The 25,646-nt window shown below is 44.7% G+C and overlaps 1 protein-coding gene across 1 annotated transcript; it reads left to right on the top strand.

Annotated features, from left to right (window-relative positions):
• Nucleotides 1–1,107: 1,107 nt before the first annotated feature.
• LOC144714653 (putative transcriptional regulator tpeD) lies at nt 1,108–25,646 on the top strand. The gene is made up of 3 exons (XM_078589436.1): nt 1,108–1,971; nt 2,083–2,461; nt 25,372–25,646. The coding sequence occupies exons 1-3, from the start codon at nt 1,108–1,110 to the stop codon at nt 25,644–25,646; spliced, it is 1,518 nt and encodes a 505-aa protein (XP_078445562.1).

Below are 25,646 nucleotides of genomic sequence, written 5' to 3'. Positions count from 1 at the left end.
GTTGAGATTATCTTAATTGTGGCCATTACTTTATCATGCATAGATCATTATCATTACTTTATTTAGACTTCAATGTGTCCATTGCTTAACAAATTATGAACCATCCCAAGACATGCGTAGATCATTATCATGCGTTGATGTTATCTTCATTGTGTACATATCTTTATCACGTGTAGAACCATGAACCCTCCCGGAGGCAGTACCCCATCCAAAGACAGACCTGGATCAAGAGGTATCGGTTCAGAATGTACGGAGACTGGAACTTCCCATGCCAGACAAAGTCACCCTCATTTGAACCGATCAGTCATGATTGACTACTTCGAACATATTGGTGGCGGATATTACGCATGCTTATTGTGCGAGGACATTAGCCCACACAATAAGAGAAAAGCGATAAAGCGGCAGGCAGACAAAAGCACCAACTTCTTCTGGAGACATTTCAAGGCATGCCATCCTTCGCGTCACACGGAGCTTAAGGGAAAGGTGTTGTCGGACTCTGATCCTCATATCTCTGAGAAATTGCAAAGCAAAAAACACGGAGAGCCAAGCCGACGAGGGCCGGTGAGAGGGCATACAATAGAGGAGACAAAGAATGTCATTGCACAATTTATATGCATGTATGGTTCACCATGGAGCATAGTCCAGAATGTCACCTTCAAGGAGATGTGGTGCTACGTGACACTTCTCGACTTAGATCCCCCCAATGTGAAGGTCATTAAGCAATGGACCATCCAAATGCATGGCCGCATGCAACAAGGAGTGAAGAAGCTATGGGAGAATGTGGACCGAGTGTCCCTCGTCGTACACGTGTGGACTGTCGAGAACGGTACTGGACTGTTAGGCATCACCATCCATTGGGTGGATAATAAATGGGTGTACTGAGAGCGGGTACTCGCCATTCGAGAAATCATCGACAAACTGATGGGGATACATGGCGTCCATCGTTCCCCAAGCTCTTGAAGAATTCTGTCTACGGCCGAAGGTCAGCATTCAGCGTCAAGCTTATCATATTAGTTAACCATGTGACTTTACACATGGCCGGTTTTTATGCAGGTGTACGCCGTGACTATTGACGACGCATCGACGAATAAATAGGTGCTAGCGTTGATGGCGAGGAAGATGAAAAGCGTGAACCCAACATTTAGTGCCCGATGGCACGTCCCATGCGTTGCCCACATCCTGAACATTAGCGTGCAAGCTGCGATAAAAAGCTTCGGCATTCCTTCGGCCCAAGCTGTGGAGCCTAAAGAAGGCGACGTAACGAGAACAGCATACCAGTATGACAGTGACGAGGAGAACGAACTTGGAGATGTATTCTCACTGTCCAATGAGAATGACGGAGCACGCCAGCTGTTATGTTTGGGAGATGTAGTTGCAAAGATGCGGACACTAGTTCGCAGTATCCGAAGCTCTACACAGTGGAGAGAACATTACGCAAAGGCGTGTGAAGATGACCCCAAAGTCGAGGACTCTAACATGGTCGTCTTAGACTGTCCGACGCGATGGAGCAGCACTTACAATATGTTGGCCACCGCAGTGAAGAAGGGTGATGTTATTGATGAAGTGTCGAAGGCTTTTGGCCGAAAGGGGAAGGCGACAAAGATGTCAAAGGATGAGTGGGAGTTGGTAAAAGAATTCTGTCGCATCCTCGGACTGTTTGCTATTTCCACATATCATGTTTGCAAGACGCCGGCGATATGTGATGTACTATATCTCATAGACGACCTGAAAGAACACATGGAGGAAGTGGTTCAGCAAATCGAAGATGGCACTTTCTTCACATGCGTACGCCGATTGCACGAAGGAGATCATTCGAACATGGCGCAAGCGTGTAAGGCGATGCATAAAAAGCTTGTACAATATGCAGAGATATTGTGGGCAAATGAGGCAATCACAACCACGACATTTATGAATCCATTTCACAAAGGATCAATGCTCCGTCCGGGCATCCGGGCTGCAACCATCGCATACGTTTGCTCCTTGTTACCTTGTGACCCGCTGAGCCATGGACCGACGGGGCACGCAGAAGAGGGGCACTCAAGAGGTAAAGAGTTGGACTCTTGGCTATAGAACATTTTGCAGAAAGTCCAACTCGCACCTTCGTCAACAAGAACGGCGTGGGACGAGTTCAACCAGTACCTTACCGAGGTCATGCCTAATGAGGGAGTGTTCACTCCACTATCTTGGTGGGCCACCACAAGGGCGAAGCGCTTCCCCTTGCTTTCAGCCATTACAAGGGAGTTGTTGTCTGTATGCACGACAAACGCTCCTGCTGAGCGCATGTTCTCAGTGGGCAACGCTATTGTCACGTACAGGAGATCACGCCTTTCACCAATAAACACCAAAACACTTATCACTGTGAAGTGTTGGCTCCGTGCGGACAACAAACGATGGTATGCCGATGTTGAGCTGGAATCGGACGACAAGGATGGACAAGATGGGGTACTCTCATATGCTCGAGGTACAGATCATTTACATTGATTATATTTTTTGCACTTTTATGTAAACATGGATATATATTCCTCATCTATCGCTATGCAGGTGATGACCAAGTAAGCACTAACCTCTGACGTGCTCGAGGTACACATCAGAAGAGATGAAGGATCACAATTGCTGCCCTCTTTCGTCTCCTCCGCTCCCCTCTCAAAGAGATGTAATATTTGGCTCCTTTAGGACTATCCTAAACATACTCTATATATTTGCAAAAAAATTAATGATGGGTAAATCCAAACCAGCAAACTATTTAATAATATAAATAATAATTGATAAAACTGTTTAAACACCAAAACATTGGGGTCAATTATTTAACAATATTGAAATGTTTAATCAAGATATAAATATTAGTTATATTAAGTTGTTAAAATCCAATAGTGGGGCATAAATCATTTAAATATTTATCAACAAACTTAGACTGAACCAGACAAAAAATTAATTTTTATATTTTTATTTTATTTAAAAATTATTAGTTGATTAAATAAACTGGTTAAAGCACCTAGTAGTGGGGTAGAAGTTATATAATTTATTTTCAACCGAAATAAGAAAATTTGTTCACTATCTGAAAATAGGTGAATTAGGCAAGAAAACAAACTTAGACTGAACCAGACAAAAAATTAATTTTATATTTTTTAAAAAAATTAGTGATTGGTTAAATAAACTGGTTAAAGCACCAAGAAGTGGGGGAGAAGTTATATAATTTATTTTCAACTAAAATAAAAAAAATGTTCACTTTCTAAAATATTTATTTGCATTCATACAAACGTATACGGACCTCTGAGTTACCACAAATAATTTTGTATCAATTGTTCCCTTATAAATCCTTCAAACATGGTTCAACTTTTCAAGAGAGAGACATTGTGGATGCGCGACTTAAGTTATATATATATATTTATATATATATTATATATATATATATTGCGTCAGCCAACTTTATACCCAATAAGGTTTTAGAAATCTCTGGTATGAGATTGTGTTAGAATCAAAAGAAAATCTGGATATCGGTTTTCGATATCCGGATATCGAAAACCAATATCCGGATATCAAAAACCGATATCCAGCATCCGGTATGCGTCTCGCCCATACACATTTGGTATCCGATACCGACATCTGTCTAACCCCTTATAGACAGATATCAACGGATATCCGATATCCGGCACCATCCCATTTTGTCCCTGATATCGGATATTGGTTGTCAGATACCGGATGTCGGACGGATACCAGTTGAGTGAACACTACCGCACTGGACCATCGGTCAGCCTTTTTAGGTCTGACCAAACCTTCCAGTCCAGGTCCAGTTCCCACGTCGAAGCGGACCGAAGACCCCGCCCCCCCCTCTCACCCTCTATCCCTCTCTCGATCTTTTTTTCTCACCCTCACTCACCTTCTTCCTCATTCCTTCTCATTTTCTCTCTCTTGTTATCGCTCCCTCTCTCCCTCTCGTTCTCTCTCTCTCTCATCCTCTCTCCCCTCTCCTGCTTGTTCTCTCTCTCTCCCCCGGTCGATCTCTCCCCCTCTCTCTTTCTCATTCTCTCTGTCTCTCACCCCCTCTCTCTTTCTCGTTCTCTCTCTCCCCCCTCTATCTTTCTCATTCTCTCTCTGTCTCTCCCCCTCTCTCTTTCTTGTTCTATTTATCTCTCGTCCCCTGTCTGCCCCTCTCTCTTTCTCATTCTCTCTCTTCCCCCTCTCTCTCTTCCTTAGTTCTAGTCTCGTTCCCCCTCTTCTTCCATCCACCTCCCTCCCTCTTGCCCTCTCCCCCCCTCTCTCTCTCTCTTTCTCCCTCTCTCTCTCTCTCCCCCTCTCTCTCTCTCTCCCTCTTGCCCTCTCTTTCACCCTCTCTCCCCCTTTCACTCTCCTATCTTCCTCTTGTTCTGTGCTCGCTCGCCCTCCTTCTCTCTCACTCTCTCCCTCTCTCACTCTCTTGCTCTCCCTCACTTCCCCTCTCTTGCTCTCTCTCTCTCACACTCTCTCCCTCTCTCCCTCTCTCAATCTCTTGCCCTCCCTCTCTCCCTCTCTCACTCTTTTCTTCTATCCCTCTCTCACTCTCTTGCTCTCTCCCTCTTGTACTCTCCTTAACTACTCCCTCTCTCCCTCCATAACTCTCTTATTCTCTCACACTCTCTCTCAGTCTCGGCCTCTCACTCTCTCGCTGACTTACTCTCTCCCTTTGGTATTCTCTCTGTCTTGCACTGTCTCATTCTCACTCGCACTCTCTCACTCTAACTCTCTAATTATGGTCCTCTCCCTCTCTGTCTCATTATCCAATATTGCTTCGGCTCCAGAGGCGACATTAGACGCAGCGGCAAAGTTAACTTAACATGGACCTGCACATTGACTAGTCAACTTGACCGACCGAAGACCGGACCAAGACCGAGACTGGACTGAACTTCGGGTCTGGGTTTAGGTTTTTGGTAAAACCGGCCTGAAACCGGACCGGGTCCTTCCCTAGTTAGGATAGGGGAATATGGGCAGTTTCCTTCACTCTCATCACAACCAAGGCTCGAGGGGTTGTGAGGCTCGGTGGTGGGTGGCATAGGTCGGTATGAGACTAGATCGGTAACATTAAAGGTGGAAAAGATCCCCCATTCAAAGGGAATCTCCGTGATGTAGGCGTTCTCGCCGCTCACACGGGCTATTGGGAAAGGCCCAACACTATGAGCATGGAGCTTCATAGCGACCCCTAGAAAGTACCTCTCAGGCCTCAATCTGAACATAACTAGATCTCCCTCGATGTACCTGACTGGCCTACGACCTATATCGGCGATAACTTTCTACTTTTCATTTTGCGATGCAAAGTGTGAATGAATGTCACGATGCAAATCTCTAACATGTCAGGCGAATGCAAGGCCATCCTCGGAGGTTCAAGTATGGGGTTCTACTAGATTGAGGACTAAAGGCCTACAAGGTATCTGGCCATAAATGATTTTGAACAGAGTATGTCCAGTGGAATAGAGCAAACTCGGCTTTGTTCAGTGCCAAGTTAAAAGCAAAATCGGCTGGCAGGATCACATGATCCCACGATCTGAGGTTTTCCCCCACGATGGAATAGAGCAAATTCCCCAAGTTGTGGTTCACCACATCCATTTGCCTATCTATTTGTGGATGATAGGCCATGGAGAAGTTTAGCTTCGTGCCCATCAAGACCCATAAGGTCTTCCATAAGTAGCTCGTAAATTGAACATTATGATCGGACATGATAGATTAGGGCGACCCATATAGGCGGAGAATTTCATTGAAGAAGAGGCATGCTATCTTCGATGCATCTGCTGGCTTCGAACAAGGCACAAAGTGTGCCATCTTGGAGAACTGATCTTTGACGACCATAATAGACTCATGCTGACGATGAGTCCTAGGAAAACCTAGGATGAAGTCAATGCTGACACCATCCCAAGGGCGCATCGACACTAGAAGGGGCGTATAAAGTTCAACATTCTGCTTGGTCATCTTTGCCTTGGAGCATGTCAAACACCGGGAAATGATCATGCCTACATTTAGCTTTATTGAAGGCCAATAAAACTGATTTTCTAATGCCAAGATGGTCTTGTTGGCACCAAAATGTTGACTAAGACCACCTGCATGAGTCTCCCATATGAGAAAATAGTGCAACAATGTGCGAGGTATACATAACCTCTTCCCATGGAAGAGGTAGTCGTCTAAAAGGTAATAATCCCAAAGTTTGAACTTTGGTCCATCTTGGGGAGCATTAACAATCTTTCCAAAATCAGGGCAATCCACATAGTTGCGCAGAAGCTGATCAAACCCTAGAACTTGCGTCCTCATCACATTGAAGACAAGTGGTCTTCGACTATGGGCATCCGCTGATAACATGCAAATAAGAGCTGATAATGTTAGTTTTATCATATTTTTGGGCTTTTAAAGCCTCAAAACATTTATTTTCAATGTATGTTATCATAATTTTAGGTTAAAACAATTATTTCCTTAAATTTAAAGTTAAATAATACATTTGATAAATAATTACTCAATATATACATTTTATAAATGAATTTTAAAATACATTAAATGTTTAACTGACATATTTCTATAAATAAAAATAAAGTAAACAATAAAACGTATTTTAGAAATGAATAAATTAGTTTTTTTATTGAAATTGTCCCTTATTAGGCCAGTTTAAGCGCTAATGGTTGTAAAGTGCGCAGGGAAACGCACCGAGCGGTGCGCTGGCAAATCAGAAGCCAGAACAAAGCTTCAGTTCATGACACACACGCACGCAAAGCCGTGCATGCCACATCCAGCATGACGTGCAGCACACGTTGCGCTATGTGGACCAATCATGCTTGGCATAACTCCATCACGTACAATTTGCGACGTGGACCAATAGAAAGACAGATCGAGATGATGCTTTTGAAGTGTCTCCATGAATTTCACATGCAAGCACCACTGTGCACAAGATGCTTGACGCTCCACCGCACGACATGACATGGACCAATTGGCTTGCTCCGTGCAACCTGGGTGAAAAGCGAAAAAGACAAAGTTAATAACATATTCGGAAGAACTTGTTCTTCTGATTTTGCGGCGATATAACAGGAACACCGAAAATTGATCCTCTCATTCTTAATTTTAATCCTCTCATATCATGAATTTATGAGCAGAAGCGACAGAGCGGTTATCCAATTTTCTTCAGAATTTTAGGTTTTTATTGGATAATGGGAAGTTTCAAATTTCTTGATTTATTTGAAATATTTAATAAGCTGAATCATCAGGAAAATTATTTATTTCCTTGAAGACTCAGGATTCAACCAAGAACAATTTGGAGCTCGACCGGGGCAAGAATTTTGCAGATCCGTCGCCACATTTTTCAGCAAATTCAAGCAAAATTCATGGAAAATTTTGGGGGTTCATTGCTCGAGATTTGATCAGATGGACTCTCTAAAAATTCCTGGTACTTCTAGGTTTATTTGAATGCATTTTCTATTGAATTGGTGTTCAATATTCCCAATGTCATAGTTACGTTTATGTTCATCATTTTTTCCTGAATTTTGATTTAATTCTCTTAATTCTAAAAGTTAGCTTGTTTTTGAATTGATTAAGGTTTAGTAGAATTAGTTAGATAGCTTTGAATTGAATTTGACTGTTAATTCACCCCCATTTGAGTTCGAATACTGTAATTGGAAACTCGTGTTCACGCTTTGCCAATTATACGTTGGCTTCTAATTTCAAAAAGAAAAAAGTAAGAGTCGAATCTGTTAAAATTAGCATTTACCTGGTGCACTACAATTGAGTTAAGCTCAATTGGTGCACCCTTGCGCCAGCCTTAACCATGATTTGTGAGCTCTGGATATGTATCAAATTTCAAACTAACTAGGTAAAATAAAGAATTGGCAATTAAGCATTACATTTTGATTTTATATCCATGACAACAGTGACTGATTTTGGCAAAATAGTTTCAATAAGTAAATTGGAAAGTTACTAAAATTGCCTCAATCACCCCCAATTCATTAGCAAACCCAAAAACTTAATTCATCTGAATTAAGTTTTGGGTAAAAATTCTGAGAATTTAAGATCAATTCAACACATAGTCAATCAACTCAGGAGATTATTTAGCAATTCTTAGCAAGAAGTGCCAACTAATCATACATTTCATTCTCATTGATAAACATTTTAGAAATTAATATATGTGATTGGGATGAACTGAATTTGAAAGATAATTTACAAACGTTATGTTCACTTGGATAAAAAGATGTCATCAGTCCAAGTAAGAGTTCTTAAACCTACATTAATAGAAATTGAATTTTCATGTCTCCTCCCTAGGATTCGACCTCTTGAGCATCAAGGGACAAACAAATTTTAGTGATCAAGTTCAGAAAACCCTTCAAATAATGAAATATAAACACATATTTGTGAACTTATCATCTGCTATGGCATTATCTTTGCCCTTCTTGTGCCGAATGACAAAAGTGTAATCCTCTAAGTGATCAAGCGAGTGTGGCAATCAACGCCCTTCTTTTGGTCATGTTAGTGCCGAAGGGAAACTCCATCTAGAGGAGGTAATGTCACTAGTGTCGAATCGAATAGACCAGGGCATAGAATTTGCGATCATAGTTATCATATCGACATCTCGTATTGTTCATCTTTTCACTGAAATACTTGACGGGGTGTCTATCCTAGTTAAGGAAACCGCTGATACCAACGTTGGATGCATCACACGCGACTTGAAAGACATTCTTAAAGTCGAGCAATCCTAGTACTGGAGACTCGGTCAGGAGTTAACCACTTCAAATGCCTAATCGGCTGCCTTTGTCCATTCGAATTTCTCAAGCCCAATTAGGTTTGTCAGAAGTGTGATGGGCACCACTAAATCCTAGGACGATGATAAGCTCAATTTTACTGTGTTTTTTACTGGTTATTTATCAGTAACATGTGTGAGGATTAAGCTTATTCAACGAATTTATAAACCTCACAAGTTAGGGCGAGTGAGGGTCGATCCACAGGGAGCAAAAGAAAACAGCAGGAAATTCCTTTTCAGTACGTTAAAGTGCAACTTAATCAAGCCGTCTACAGAGAATTTCTTCAGACAGATCCTTGCCCTTTGGGGCAAAGGATCGAACACTTTGCGTGCAGGGACAACCTGCGCGCGCAAGGTGTTGCGTGCTTGGCGGCCTCCTGCGCGCTGACTATGCAGCGCGCGGCGGCTGCCTATGCACGGAATGCCTGCACGCAACAGCGTGCTGCGCGCGGCTGCGTGCTGCGCGCGGCTGCGTGCTGCGCGCGGCTGCGTGCTGCGCGCGGCTGCGTGCTGCACGCGGTTGCGTGCGCGTCGGCTGGCGCGCAGGCGCGCTGCGTGCTGCGCGCGCTGCGCGCGTGCTGCACGCGCGCGCTGCTGCGCGCGGCTGTGCGCGCTGTGCTGCGCGCTGCTGCACGCGCCGCGCGCTGGCTGCGGCTGCACGCGCACGCTGCCGCGCTGCGCGCGTGCGCGCGCGGCTTTGCTGCACACGGCGTGGAGATGCGGAGGAGTTCTGTTCTTTTGGAAGATTTGGGAAGACGATTTGAACAACAAAGGAACAAAGTTTAAACTGAAATCAAATCTAAACGAAACAATCCTCAGTTGGGAAACATTGGAAGATCTTGTGACTCTTCCAACCCAACCAAAATTGTCTGAGAAGAGAGGGATTACAGGGCTGAAGCTTGCGATTTCCCCACGTCGGGTGTCACGTCCTTGCGGCGAGGCGTGGTTCTTCAATCCAAGCTATCTTCAGTCTGTTCTTCCTCTCCAACTCCAAAACCTCATCAGCTCCTGGAGGGTGCAGAAATCCTCTTCTCCAAGCCCTAGTTTCCTTAGAGAAAATTCTGAACACCTAAACTCCTCTCTCAAGAGAGTATTTATAGGTTTTCTCTTAAGTCATGCCCAGGGGCATTTTCGTAATTTTTGCCACTTCGAATTTTTGCCACTTCGAATTTTTGCCCACTTCTGTTGATCCTCCTCTCTTCCTTGATCTTCTTAACCTGTTTCTGAATGTTCACTAGCCATAAAACGTTAAATATATTCCACTTGATTCAAAGAATCAAGTGGGGTTAGTGATTTCATAAAACAATACATATGCATGAACTTAGCATGAATTCACAAGATAATTGTAATGAATTTAAACTTGAGAACTTGATTATTTGATGACATATTTTAGAGTCATCAAACACCCCCCAACTTAGATCATTACTAGTCCCTTAGTAATGACATGCAGGTGAGAATAAAAGATGATCTCAAGGTGAGTTTTGACTTCCGATAACTTTGATTCATGCTCTTCTCAAGGAGTATTTTCAGCAATTAAAATTGACCAGCGTAGAAGAAATTTAGGATCTATCTCAGCCTTAAACCTGAACTAAGTGCACATGATCTATGGAGTACATTTAGTAAGTACATAGTATATGGAATAAGATCGAGTTAACACCCCAAGCGCACTACTGAACGAGGCGTAGAGAGTGGCATTAATGCTAGCTCAATACTATGGCTATAGTAGCATCGGCTCAAACACACGGGAGACAGCTTTTCCACCTTTATTTTATTTGGCATTTGCTGCTTGTTGGTCATTTTTGATGACAATCAACTTTAGTACTATGATGCAAGCTTTTGCTTGTTTATGCGCAGTGCAGCTTTCACTTGATAGTTTGGTGGCGCTTATCCACTACCCATGTGCCGTCCTTAGTAGACCGGTAGCTTATTCCCCCGACGAAGTTATGTATCCTTCATGGGTCAGGGAGCTTCACTCACGTCATAATAATACTGCCAATGAGCTAACACTAACCCTACTCTCCACTAAAGCTAAAAATTTTCGTGCATGTAAGTGCTAACTCAACCCGAGGTGGATGGTGAGGTGAGAGAAGTATAATGGTAATAGATACGACTGTCGTGGTATGGATCGTAGTGCACCTAGCTAGGCTTACTTCACCTAGGATTCCCTAGCTGGCCACTCTTGCATTTCTACCCTTTTGAAAATAATCGAATTATCATGCATATCATTGGACAATCATCTCCTAAGATCATCAAATATCCATGGTTTGTGAATGCAAAAACGAAAAATTTCATGGATAATGCATGTAAATGTACTCTCCCCTCAATAAAAGGCATGTTCCTACATGACAAATCATAAATGAGAGAAAGGAGAAAGGAATACCAAACCATGGAAGGAAGGGCAGCGATCAGCATGCGTGTTGTCCAGTGACGTGTTAGGTGGGCGTGGATCGGAGTGGCTGCACACGAGAACAGAAACAAAAACGCAGAAACAAAAACAAAACAAGGAAAGTAATCAAGCAGAGAGAATATGAAATGTAGTAAAACAAAACTAATCGGATCATGAGCTATCATGCGATGTCTTTTCTAACGTAATATGCATTGTTCTGTGAAGATCGTCTTCTTCTAAGTAGGGTTTGAGCCGTTGCCCGTTCACAGTGAATCGCCTTTGAGACGTAGGATCTAAAATTGTAACGGCTCCATTCTCAAAACCTGTTGAACAAGGAAGGGACCATCCCATCGCGTTTTCAATCTACGTGGAAAGAGTTTTAGTCTAGAGTTGTAAAGCCATACTTGTTGATTCTCCACGAAAATTCTACTCCGCAAGCACTTCTCATGAAACATCTTCATCTTGGCTTTATAAATCTTTGAATTCTCATAAGCCTCATTTCTTAACTCTTCCACCTCATTCAATTGAAGAAGTCTATGCTTGCCGGCTCTTTGCAAATCTAGGTTGAGTTTTCTAATAGCCCAAGGGGCCTTGTGTTCTAAGTCAAGTGGTAGGTGACAAGCTTTGCCAAAGATAAGGCGGAAGGAGACATGCCGAGAGGGGTTTTGTAAGCTGTCCTATAAGCCCATAACGCCTCGCCTAGCTTCCTGGACCAATCTTTCCCATCTGGACGCACTATTTTCCTCAAAATTTTCTTCACCTCTCTATTGCACAATTCAACTTGTCCATTGGCTTGAGGATGATATGGGGTAGTGACTGATGATGAACACCAAACTTTTGAGGAGATTCCTAAAGTTGTAATTTGTGAAGTGTGAACCTCCATCACTAATGATCGTCGTGGGCATCCATATCCATACAAAATGTGTTTTTCAATAAAATTGGTCACTACCTTACTGTCATTGGTTTTGGAGGGAATGGCTTCTACCCATTTGGAGACGTAGTCAACAGCCATCAAGATGTATTCATAACCGTTAGAACTAGGAAATGGACCCATAAAATCAATTCCCCATAAATCAAATATTTCCACTTCTAAGATGGGTTGTAGGGGCATTATATCTTTCCTATTGATATTGATGGATGCTTGGCATGCTAAACAACTGTTATAAAATTTCTGCGCGTCATGAAATAATGTAGGCCAAAAGAAACCCGATTCAACAATCTTATGAGCTGTTACCTTGGCCGAGTAGTGTCCCGCCCATGGTATTGCGTGGCAGAATTCTAGGATGCTTCGTTGCTCGCTCTCGGGGACGCATCGTCGGAGAATTTGATCTTGTCCTTGGTGAAACAGCTCCGGATCTTCCCAAAAATAAAATCGCGCATCCTTGAGTAGCTTTTTTCTCTCGTGGGAAGTCCAACCTGTAGGAATTTGTCCTGAAACTAAAAAGTTGACAATATGTGCATACCAAGGAACGAATGTTCCTTGTGCAGTTAGGACAAATTCATCAGGAAATGCATCATTAATTTGTTCAGGTGGCGCCTATGATTCGTGAGAGATGGTCGGCTACTACATTTTCACACCCTTTCTTGTCTTTAATTTCCAAATCAAATTCCTGTAATAAAAGCACCCATCTAATCAATCTCGGTTTAGCCTCTTTCTTCGTTAACAAGTATCTAATAGCTGCATGATCAGAATAAACAGTTATTTTACTACCTAGTAAATAAGACCTAAACTTTTCTAAAGCGAAAATAATGGCCAGCAGCTCCTTTTCGGTGGTGGTGTAATTCAGTTGTGCACCCACTAAGGTCCTGCTGGCGAGTAGATCACCACGGGTTTCTTATCAATTCTTTGGCCTAACACTGCACCTACTGCAAAATCAGAAGCGTCGCACATTAGTTCAAAAGGAAGGGTCCAATCGGGCCCTTGCAGGATAGGCGCATTAACCAAAGCTTCTTTCAATTTATAAAATGCATCTTTAGCCTCTAGTGTTAGTTCAAAATCATTATTTTTAGACGATAAAAGGTTTGTAAGAGGTTTAGAAATTTTAGCAAAATCAAGGATAAAACGTCTATAGAAACTCCATGGCCGAGGAAACCCTAAGGGTTTTTAGGTTGGTTGGAGGTGGAAGGCCCTGGATGATTTCGATTTTGGCCTTGTCCACTTCCAATCCACGGTTGCTGACCGTGTGTCCCAGCACTACTCCCTCCTGCACCATGAAATGAGATTTTTCCCAACTTAGGACAAGGTTGGACTCAATGCACCTCTTCAATACTTTGGTGAGGCTTAGGAGGCAGTTCTCAAAGGTAGATCCAAATACTGAAAAATCATCCATAAATATTTCTAAACATTCGCCTACTAAATCAGAAAATAGGGCATTCATACATCGCTGAAATGTGGCGGGGGCATTGCATAACCCGAAGGGCATACGCCTGAAGGCATATGTCCCTACGGGACTCGTAAATGTTGTCTTCTCTTGATCATCAGGATGGATGTTTACTTGGTTGTATCCTGAATAACCATCAAGAAAACAAAAATATTGCTGCCCTGACAGTTTTTCTAGTATTTGATCTATGAAGGGTAGTGGGTAGTGATCCTTCTTTGTCGCCTTATTTAATTTCCTGTAATCAATGCACACCCTCCACCCTGTGGTCAATCTTTTCTACACCTCTTCCCCTTTTTCGTTCACTTCTACGGTAATTCCAGATTTCTTTGGTACCATGTGTACAGGACTCACCCATCTACTGTCGGATATAGCATAAATTATTCCTGCATTCAACCACTTAATCACTTCTTTCTCAAGAACTTCTCTCATGTAAGGGTTGAGTCTCCTTTGATGCTCTCTACAAGGTTTTGCTTCCTCTTCTAAAAATATCCGATGTTCACAGATCAAAGATGGAATTCCTCTAATATCATCAAAGGTCCAACCTATGGCATTTCTATGCTCCCTAAGTACCTCTAGCAAGTCCTTTTCCTGTTCAGAGGATAGTGATGAAGATATGATTACAGTAGGATTTTCTGCTCATCTAGATATGCATATTTGAGGGATGAGGGCAAAGGTTTCAATTCTGGCCCTACCTCTACCGAAGGGGGTCTATGATCTCTCCTCTAGCTCTCTACCCTCTACTTGTGACAAGTATTCTTTAACCACATCCTCTCCTTCATCTTCTGCACACAATTTTAACTCCTCATTGCTTCCTACAGGACACTTCATCATTTTCGATATATCCAGTTGAACTCTCTCCTTTCCAATTTTAAACTCAACCGTCCCTTCTCCCAATCCATAATCGTTTTGCCGTAACCAAGAATGGTCTACCTAAGATGATAGGAGCTAAACTAATGTCTCCGATATCTTTACATCTGTCACTATAAAGTCTACAGGGATTTCACAATTCTCTACAGTGATCATGACATCGGTTAACCTTCCCTCGGGTTGCCTAACAGTGCCGTCAGCTAAGAGTAGGTCCATATGAATTTCCTCCAACTCTCCAAACCCACTCTCCTCATATAATGCGGTCGGAATGATACTTATGCTTGCTCCGTATCTAATAAAACTTTAGAGAAGGTGTTTCCTCCTATTTCGCATGTAATGAAAGGGCTCGGGTCTCTCATTTTGATAGGGATGGCATTAAGAATGCTAGAGGCATTTTCAGATAATTTAACCACTTCCTAGGCTTCTTAATGGTGCAAGAGTCCTTAAGGTACTTCTTTAGGAAGGTGCACACCTAAGCATATCTTCGACAGTAACAGTCATGGTGGCTTTTCTAAAATTCTCTAGCAGTCGGTTTTCATAATCAAATATCGGTTTTTCTATTTAAAGCGGAAGGGTAGGGAACATGCTGCCCACTCGTAGAAGGTAGAGGCTCCTACACGTAGGGGGGGTCCTCTCCTTCTCAATCTTGTGGTTCGGTTCACTTCTTAGAATTCTCTATAGAAGTCCGATAGGGATCCTGAAGTTCTTTCCCATTTCTCAATTTTGAGATGGCTAGAACCTCAGGATCATCTCTATTCGTCTCATCATGAATGGAATGCTGCACATGATGCAAGTTGCATGGATTGATGGACGGTTTCGTGGGAAGTTTATAAGATGTGCAAGGAGAATCTAACGGTATACCTTGGTGTTCAGATTGGACAGGTCTGAGGCTTTCTAGCATCTTCCTCATCTGCTCTTGAGCATCCAGCATTTGCTTCGTTTGAAACTCCATCATCACTTGCATCCGCATCTCCATTTCCGCCCGCAACTTTTGATTTTCCTTTTCGATCATATCTGAAATGACGGGAGTTAATGTGGAGAAATCAGGTTGAGTTTGCGATGAAACCTGATACTGTTGTGGAGGCCTGTGCTGGAATTGTTGTCTCTGCTGGAACGGGGGTTGAGCTGCCGGCTTGTTTCCTTGGTGGAAGGCCTCTCCGTTTTGGAAATTTGACCGCTTTTGACCCGCCCACGGTTGTTGCGGCTGGTTGAAAGCCTTCACCTCTTCTTCCATGGCTTGGCAAGCTCCATCTTCATGTTCCTGCTAAAACAGAGAGAGCAGATCTTAGCTTTAATGATGGGAGAGTTACCTAGGAAGACATTCTTCAAGGTAGAGGTGAGCTCCTCCAATTTCTGGTTGGTCTCCCTTAGGCCCGCTTGTAGCTCTCCCTCCTTGGCGTTGACCTGCAGAACTCCTGCTCTCTTGGGCTGCACATTCCTCCCATTCTGATTGGCTCCAATCTCCTGCAAATCAGTTTCTGCAACTCTCTCCAAAATATCAAAGACTTCATCCTCATATGCAGTATAAAACGTTCCACCCGTGGCGAGGTTTACCTTGTTTTTCATAAAATCAGAGAGAGACTCATAAAATATCTGAGCTAGTTGACATTGTTCAATTCCATGGTGAGGGCACTTCCTCAACAGATCATTGAACCTCTCCCATGATTCACTAAACGCCTCACCATCATGAGGATGGAAGTTGTGAATTTCCTTCTATAAAAGTTAGTTTTGGAGAGAGGTAAAATTTCTGCACAAACTTTCGCTGCATCTCACCCCATGAATTAAAAGTGATTCCTAAATTGCGGTACCAGGAAAATGCTTTATCTTTTAAGGTTAGAGGAAAATATTTCATTTTTAAAATTTCTGTAGATATCCCTGGAACGTTTTGAGATGAACACCTAATGTGGAAATCATCAAGGAATTCTAATGGGTTTTGATCAGGCAGTCCATTAAATTCAGGTAAAGAATGAATTAATGCATTGTCATATCGAAAGGAAATACCGTCACTGATGTTCAGATTTACATCGGTTTGACGCAAGCTTCCCGACGGTGTGGACCTATCCAGCATAGTCCTCCTCCTCTCATTCTGCTGGTGCATCTCTTCAGCCATATTTCTCTCCTGAATTTCTGGTTCTGTCACTATAGAATCCGGAGTGGCGTCTCTAATGTCTTTCTCTGCAGACTTTTCACCAGCTCCTGAGCGTGTTACTACCATAAATCTACAGCAAACGGTTAGAATAACAATGAGCTGAGGATTGTCAAGTCCTGCAGCTCTAGAAAAATCAACAAAAATGACTGTAGATTTAGAGAAATGACAGTAGATTCACAAAAATGACTGTAGATTCACCAAAATGACTGTAGGTTTAGAGAGATAACTATAGATTCAGAGAAAATAAAATTTTCTACTGTAATACCGTGCTCCCCGGCAACGGGGCCAGTTGATAAACTCAATTTTAGGGTGTTTTTTACTGGTTATTTAGCAGTTCAGACGTGTGAGGTTCAGAGCTTATGCAACAAATTTATAAACCTCACGGCGTAAGGCGAGTGAGGGTCGATCCACAGGGAGCAAAAGAAAACAGCAGGAAATTCCTTTTCAGTACGTTAAAGTGCAACTTAATCAAGCCGTCTACAGAGAATTTCTCTGTAGACAGATCCTTTGCCCTTTGGGGCAAAGGATCGAACACTTTGCGTGCAGGGACAACTGCGCGCAAGGTGTTGCGTGCTTGGCGGCCTCCTGCGCGCTGACTATGCAGCGCGCGGCGGCTGCCTATGCACGGAATGCCTGCACGCAACAGCGTGCTGCGCGCGGCTGCGTGCTGCGCGCGGCTGCGTGTTGCGCGCTGCTGCCGCGCGGCTGCACGCGTGCTGCGCGTGCTGCGCAGCGGCGCGTGCGCGCAGCTGCGCGCTGCACGCGCCGCGCGTGCTGCGTGCGGCTGTGCGCAGCTGTGCTGTGCGCGGCTGCACGCGATCGCGCGGCTGGGCGGGTTACACGCGCTGCGCGCGGCTGCGCCGCGCTGTCTTGCGGCGCGTTGTGTGCTGTGCAGCCGCGCGCGGTGCTGCGCGTGCGGCTGCGTGCTGCGTATGCGCGGTGTGCACGGCTGAGCGGCTTTGCTACACACGGCGTGGTGCAGATGCGGAGTTCTGTTCTTTTGGAAGATTTGGGAAGACGATTTGAACAACAAAGGAACAAAGTTTAAACTGAAATCAAATCTAAACGAAACAATCCTCAGGTGGGAAACATTGGAAGATCTTGTGACTCTTCCAACCCAACCAAAATTGTCTGAGAAGAGAGGGATTACAAGGCTGAAGCTTGCGATTTCCCCACGTCGGGTGTCACGTCCTTGCGGCGAGGCGTGGTTCTTCAATCCAAGCTATCTTCAGTCTGTTCTTCCTCTCCAACTCCAAAACCTCATCAGCTCCTGGAGGGTGCAGAAATCCTCTTCTCCAAGCCCTAGTTTCCTTAGAGAAAATTATGAACACCTAAACTCCTCTCTCAAGAGAGTATTTATAGGTTTTCTCTTAAGTCATGCCCAGGGGCATTTTCGTAATTTTTGCCACTTCGAATTTTTGCCACTTCGAATTTTTGCCCACTTCTGTTGATCCTCCTCTCTTCCTTGATCTTCTTAACCTGTTTCTGAATGTTCACTAGCCATAAAACGTTAAATATATTCCACTTGATTCAAAGAATCAAGTGGGGTTAGTGATTTCATAAAACAATACATATGCATGAACTTAGCATGAATTCACAAGATAATTGTAATGAATTTAAACTTGAGAACTTGATTATTTGATGACATATTTTAGAGTCATCAGACGATGAGTCGATAGAAGGTTGCTAATCCATGAAGCTTTGAACATCATGGACGTCCTTGGGCTTTGGGCAAGATGTAATGGCCTTGATTTTGGACGGTTTGGCTGAGACTCCGTGAGCCGATAAAATTAATCTCAGGAAAGAGACCTCGACGATAAAAAAGCTGCACTGCATCAGGTGCAGATAAAGCTTCTCTCGCTGAAATGCCATGCACACTTCTCACAAATGCTATAAGTGATCCGTACGTGAACGGCGAAAGATCAAGATATAAATTCAAGTAGACAATGAAAAGTCTATCAATGAGTGGGCTTAAGACCTCGTTCATCAATGGCTGGAATGTACTGGGGGCATTAGAAAGCCAAAAAAGGCATCACAATCCACTCAAACAAGCCATCCTTGATCTTGAAAGTCATCTTTCATTCATCACCAGATCAGATGCGATCGTGATGGTACCTACTGCGTAGATTAAACTTGGAGAAGATCCTCACACCTGACGTTTGAACAAACAGATCTTATGCGCAAGGAATCAGGAAATGGTACTTTATTGTTATTTTATTTGTGGTGCGGGAATCACAACATATATGCCAAGTTCTGTCCCTCTTTATGGCTAGGAGCGCCGAGATGGCGCAAGGACTAAGGCTCTGTGATGGGGGACCATCCAGCTTCAAAGACACCATCAACTAGGTCGTCAAGTGAGGGCTCACGTGCGAGACCGGGCCTTTGGAGTACGTGGCCTTGTCAATAGGCCACAAAGGTTTGATATTATATTTCCTTATATTTTCTTTGTTTAGTAGGCATTGTATGTCGGCTGCGTATGTGTTTATTTTTTTTTATTCGCATGTGTTTTGACCTTTTCTATGGACCTACACGTTTGCGTGTGTGTTCAGGCATGTGTAGGCGTGTTCATGTGCCTCTCTCTCCTATAAGGGGGCCCTAATTACTATTAATTAGGCCTTCTCCCCATTTATTTCTAAGGGAGAAGCCCATATTTGCCCCTATAAAAGGTGGGGCCCGCCCATATGAATATAGGAGAAGAAAGATTGGAAAAATATGATTTTTGAATGTTTTTTCCTGATTTTTTAGTGTTTTTTAGTTTTCAACGTATTCTAGGGAAATGCCATTGCGAACTTAGGAGAGAGAAAAAACCCTAGAGTTTGGCAAAAATTGCAATCGACATTGCAGGCAACTGGCCCCACCACCGCTTTTGTTGGAACTCTGCCTGACGCTCCTAGCTGCCTAGCGCCACCCACAATCATTCAGTGCCGCTAGCAACCACCCAACGCTGCTAGAGCCACCAGTAGCTGCCCAAGCCACTCGTGGCCGCCCCAAGCCACTCCTGGTCGCTCGAGGCCACCCCAAGCCACCTAGGTTCACTCGGGCCACCCACGGCTGCCTGGGACTACCCCCGGCTGCCCTTGCTATCGCAGGCACACGCGGCTGCCGTTTCAGCCACGAACAACCGCCGCAACATTTGCCTATGGCCGCTAGCCACCAACGGCAATCACCCAGCAAGCGGCTGCTTAAACCGGCCGCGATCGCCAACTGCCTGCCATCTTCGCCATTGTGTTGTCCCATCGCCGACATGACCACCAGTCATTTGCTACCACCGTCGTGCTCTGCCATCGCCACTACAACCGCTAGCTGCCTGTCGTAGTCATGTAGTGCCATCTCCGATGAGGCGGCCAGCCGTCTACCATGGCACCCTATCGCCGCTGTCATGTCCTGCCATCATCGATGTGTGTAGCTGTTGCCACGCCCATCACTGCACCCAAACCACACTTCGCCACCGTGCTCGTGGCTTCAGCCATCGCTGCGCCTCACGGCCGCGCTTATCACCGTAGTGCCTTGCCATCGCCCCCATCGCCGTGCCTAGTTGTCTACTTGCACCATCGCGCCTACTTGTGCTGTCGTGCGTACTTGCACCGCCATGCTTCCTTGTGCCATCACGCCTCCTTGCATTGTCGTACCTACTTAAGGCACCGCGTTTACATGCGCTGCCTCGCCTACTTACGCTGTCGTGCCAACTTGCGTCGCCCTGCCTACATGCATTGTCGCACCTACCTACGTCATCATCATGCCTATGGGTTGTGCGCCTTCCCCCGGTTGCCAAATCCGATACCTCCTGAGCCTACCACCCCTGGTACGCTCATCAACACCCTCTCGGCGTTAATATTATTATTTTCAGTGCCTCCGAACGATTTCTCCGCTGCTGGGTTAGGTTAATGATAGATAGGAATACATCATAGGGCTTAGGTTTCTATTGATATGATCTTGGTTGGCACTTTTCATGGTGCACAGACAAGCAGTAATAGTCGTACTAGCACAATCAGCCCTCAACCCGTCGTCCGGATCATCGGAACCAAGTGACATTCTTAAGTCACACTTACCATAGTGATGGCAAGGACGCCCAGGCGTCACCATCAGACGCCAACACATCACCACCGAAGCTTTGTCACGGTCAACCGAAGTCAACACGCCTGCTATGGACCCAACGGCAAAGTCAATCAAAATCAACACGCCATGGTCAACTGAAGTCAACACCAAAGTCAACACGCCGCAACTACCGTCAAGCACGTCTCCTCCCGCGCACGTCCCTATGCGCATCATGACAGGTCGCCAGAGGCAGATCTACAACTATCCTTTGGCGTGACATGACGCACGTCTTTAATTTCTCGTCTCTAATTTCTCGTCATTTTCTCTTTCCTCCAAGGCCTATATATAGGCCATTGTTTTCAAGAAATATTAGGCAGTCATAATTTAAAGAATTGAGTTTTGTTTAACTCTTCTTGGAGGACTGCCCAGCCTCCCCTATCCCTCCTAACCCTAGCCGTCGTCGCCGCCGCTGTGGCCTCCGCCGCCACCACCGTAGTGTCGCCGGCCACCACCTCTCCCCCTCCATCTTCTTCTCTTCCCTCTCTCTCTCCCACCCTCTCTCTTTCTCTCCCTCGACTGCCTAAGGCCCCCTTCCAAGGCCGCCCAAGGCAGCCTCCCAGGATGCCCAAGGCTGCCACCCAAGGCCGCCCGCCCGGGACATCCTTGGTTCGCCCACTCCACTTCCCCCGAGGCTACTTCTCGGCCTCTTGATCCCCCCCACGCCGTGCTGACACTCATTCGTTTCATTATCCACCAGGTCCATTCAACGCCCAGAACGTCCAGATCCCATCGTCCAATGGGCCTCACAATGCCCGGATTCATCTAGCCGCGTCACGATCAGAATTTCCCGCATCCTCTTCATGCACTACGGTGCAGAGGTATGCCTGAACTCTCTGGTGTCGAAGCGTTCTCCGTTCAGTATTTTCTTGAGAAGTTTCCACCGCCGTCAGACTTAGATTTGGTTTGGATTTTCTACCTCTTTTCTCTCCTTCTTGAGTGTTTCTTCGTGACGCGAATTTGTCATATTGATTTCGGTGCTTGGCATCGTCATAGTGGGGGAAGACAGTACTCCCGCCCTCGATAAGGGTCGTAGCTGCACCACCAGATTTTCATCGGTTTTAAAGTGCGAATCCGACCATCTAATTTCTATGGCTGTTTTATCCCTCAAATATCCGCTCCATCCTTAGCCGTCCACCTTCTCGTAGTCAGCCCATCTATCCCGTCGTCCTGTCCTTCGTCATCTATCCCATAGTCGATCACTCCGTAGTCATCCTACGTCACATAGCCTATTGGTCTTTCATGTTCATCGTTGCATCATTGCATCATTGCATCATCACTTGCATTACATTCACACTAGTCGTCTCCACTACATGACATGACTGTCATCGCCCTCCCTATGGTGTAACACGGGCCGTTCAATCCCGATGTCCGTAGTGTTACATCACTTTCTTGTATGAGGCCTTTTGATAATATCTCCTTCACTTGTCGATATAGCTCATCATATTTTACCCAATCCATATGGTAATGAGGCAAGTTCGTGAGCAATGCACCCCGAATTAGATTGATGGCATGGTGTATGCCTTGCATGGGTGGGAGCTCATTAGGGAGTTATTTTGGAAATACATGGCCAAAGTCAGCCATGAGCTCAGTCAACTCAGGCGCAACATGATCACGAAGGGAATCCTTGATTGCATAGGTGCTTTACTTTTATATAAGCCATATAATAATATGATAAAGCAAGGAGCAAGGAGGTAATACAAAGTTTCATAGAATCAGCCCATAGCATTCTTTAGTGAAAAGTTGAACGACGCCAAGCTCAAATATTCCACCTATGACGAAGAATTTTATGCTATCGTCCAATCTTTATGTCACTGGCGTCACTATTTACTCTCCAAAGAATTCGTCCTCTCCTCTGATCATGAAGTGTTGAAATACCTCCACTCCCTACAGAAATTAAATTCTAGACATGTTAAATGGGTCGAATTCATCTAGTCGTATACCTTCGTCCTTAAACATAAGAGGCGAGTCGAAAACCAAATCGCCGATGCCCCTAGTAGACATGTCCACCTCTTGAACGTAATGAAGGTAGAAGTTATCGGATTTGAACAGATGAAGGATCTATATGCCAAGTGCCCGGACTTTGCTCCCATTCTCCAGACCATAGGCAATTACCCGAACCCTAAAACCCACGATTATATCATAGAAAATGGATTCTTATTTCATGACCTCCCCCTATACATTCCACAGTCTTTCCTTAGGGATTTTCTTGTATGGGAAACACATGCCGGAGGCCTCAGTGGTCATTTTGGGAGAGATAAAACCACCGCCATGGTAGAGCATAGGTTCATTTGGCCATCCCTCAAGCAAGACGTAGCTAATATTATTTCCCAATGTTGTGTATGTACTCTTGCCAAGCAGGTTAAACAGAACACTGGCCTATATACCCCCCTACCGGTCCCTCAGAAACCTTGGGATGATGCGAGCATTGACTGTGTTAGGGCTTCCGAGAACGATCAAGCATTATGATTCTATCATGGTGGTTGTAGATCATTTTTTAAAGATGGCCCATTTCATTCCTTATTTTCAAACTTCCGATGCTTCTCATGTCGCTTAACTTTATTTTAATGAAGTTGTTCGTCTCCATGGGCTTCCCAAAAGTATAGTATCGGACAGAGATGTCAGATTTATTAGCTACTTTTGGAAAACCCTATGGCTTTTGGGAACAAAGCTTAAATTCTCCACGGCTTTTCATCCCTAGACGGATGGACAGACTGTGTTTGTTAATAGAAGCCTCGGCAATCTATTACGATCATTGGTTGGGGATAACCTTATATCATGGGATTTCATCATTCCGTGTGCCAAGTTTGCCTATAATGCGTCGATCAATCATACCACTAGAATGAGTCCTTTTGAAAAATGAGGATATTCATAAATGGATCATGAGTAGCAACACTGCATATAAAGAGACTGCAGATTTACGCCGTCGTTTTTGCAAATTTAAAGAAGGTGACATGGTGATGGTGAGGGTTAGGCCGGAGAGATTCTCTTCCAAGCGGGCTACTAAGCTTCATGCTCGTAGTGTCGGGCCGTTTCCAATCCTCAAATGAGTAGGGGAAGACGCCAATGCCGTCGACATACCCTACACGTGGGGGATAAGCACCACTTTCAATATTTTGGATTTAGTCGCGTTTAAAGCCCCACCTCTTAGATCTAATCACCCTTTTCTGCCCTCGAACTTTCCGGTGAGCGAGTTTGACTTGTCCACCCCTCCCTCGCTACCCTCTGATTGGCAAGAGAACGTCAAGGCTATACTGGACGAAGTAATCACCTTCACCAAAGGTGGGATGGTGTGGAAGTTTCTTGTTCGTTGGCAGGGCAAATCGTCAATGGAGGACACGTGGATCACGAAAGAGGACCTCGCTCGCCTGCGCCCTGACTCGATGACCCCGTTGGAGTCTTCTGATGCTTACTCGACGGAGTCGAGTTCTTTGCACCCCGGGGGAATTGGTGGCAACAACGTCAACGCATCGACACTGGACGCGTCACCACCATCATATGAAGTCAACATGACCATTGAAGACATTCCACCATCGTCACCGGATCAAGTCAACATGCCAGCATCAGCCATGTCTCGCCCCACACACGCCCCTTCACGCGTCCTAACACGTCGCCAAAGGCGGATCCAGAACTGTCCCTTGACGTGACACGAGACTACGGTGCTCGTCACGTCGCTCGTCTTTATTTTTATTTCTTTTAACTGTAATTTCTCTTTCCTCCAAGGCCTATATGTATAGGTCAATGTTTCAAGAAACAGTTAGCCAGTCATTATTCAAGAATTGAGTTTGTTTTAACTCTTCTTGGAGGATTGCCCAGCCTCCCTAATAGACCTATTATATGTCATGTATTTATACATATTTTAAGGGCATTTTGGGATAAATTCTTGTATATTTCATGAAATATTGCATGTCATGCACTAAATAGAACAAATGATGAAAATTATGCATTTTAATATCAATTTTATGCACGTTATACAACTTAAATATTTTTTAGTTGAAATATACATTTAGGACCTATTTAATTTTCTAATGTTCAGTTTAGCATCTTGTCTATGAAATCGCAGGGAGAAAAATCTGTCTTTAATTTGCAGAAAGAGAAGGAACTCTTATTGAAAAACAAAAAAATATATATGCATGAAAGATAATAAGAAGGGGGGCTTTAATGGGCTGGCTAAGATGCTCGATCCGGTCAAGCCGCCGGCAAGGCCCATCACGAGGAGAGCAGGCCCATAGTGATGGGCTGCTCAAGTCCAAGCCAGTTACACGGGGAGGTAAAGGTTTCATTTCAATAATCAAATACCAAAAGCAAATATATACCAATAAAAAAATTAGAAACTGTCAATATGGGATTGAAAAGAGCCTATTTTGATACCGCATCGGCCCGGGCCGTCGGGGAGAAATGATCGCAGCCCAACGGGCCGTGATCTTAAGGAACACAGAGAAGAAATAGATATTGGGCTTCGAGCCAACCCAGCCCGAAGCCCGTATCATTTCGGGCTTTCTTAAGTAAACGGACGAGATCTTAGTCGTCCGATCTTTTTTAAGAAGATCGAACGGCGGGATCTGTCCCGTTTATATATAACACATGTTTTCTATGTTTTTTTCAGGCTGACGGGGATGCGGGGCTTGGCGCAGACAATTAAGAAGAAGGAGTGATGATGGAGCAGCTGACGTGGCTCGGTGACAAGGCAACGATCGGGGTACACCATAAGAGTGGGTCTACGGCTGCGATTTAATCACAGCCGTTGGAAATCTCTAAGGAAGATGGGACGACCAGGGGCATTTACGTCCTCTTGCCCTTGGCTGTCGACTCCGCCGGCCGGAGGCTGTTCTCGGCCGGCGAGGGGGGACCAGCAGCGATCCTACGGCCCGGGAGGATTCTCAGGGCCATCCTCCTCCATCAGACGGCCCTTGGGACCCCTCCCAGGCGTGTAAAAGGAGCCAAGAGCCCTCCAATTTCGCATCTCTCGTCGCATTAACGGAACAGAAGGCGGAGGTCCCTTTTGAGCTTGGAAGCAAGACGACGGCGTCGTGA

Source organism: Wolffia australiana, chromosome 17 (assembly GCF_029677425.1).
Source record: "Wolffia australiana isolate 7733 chromosome 17, ASM2967742v1".
NCBI lineage: Eukaryota > Viridiplantae > Streptophyta > Magnoliopsida > Alismatales > Araceae > Wolffia > Wolffia australiana.
Note: the sequence above shows the minus strand (reverse complement) of the source record. Positions and strands in the feature narration are given on the sequence as shown.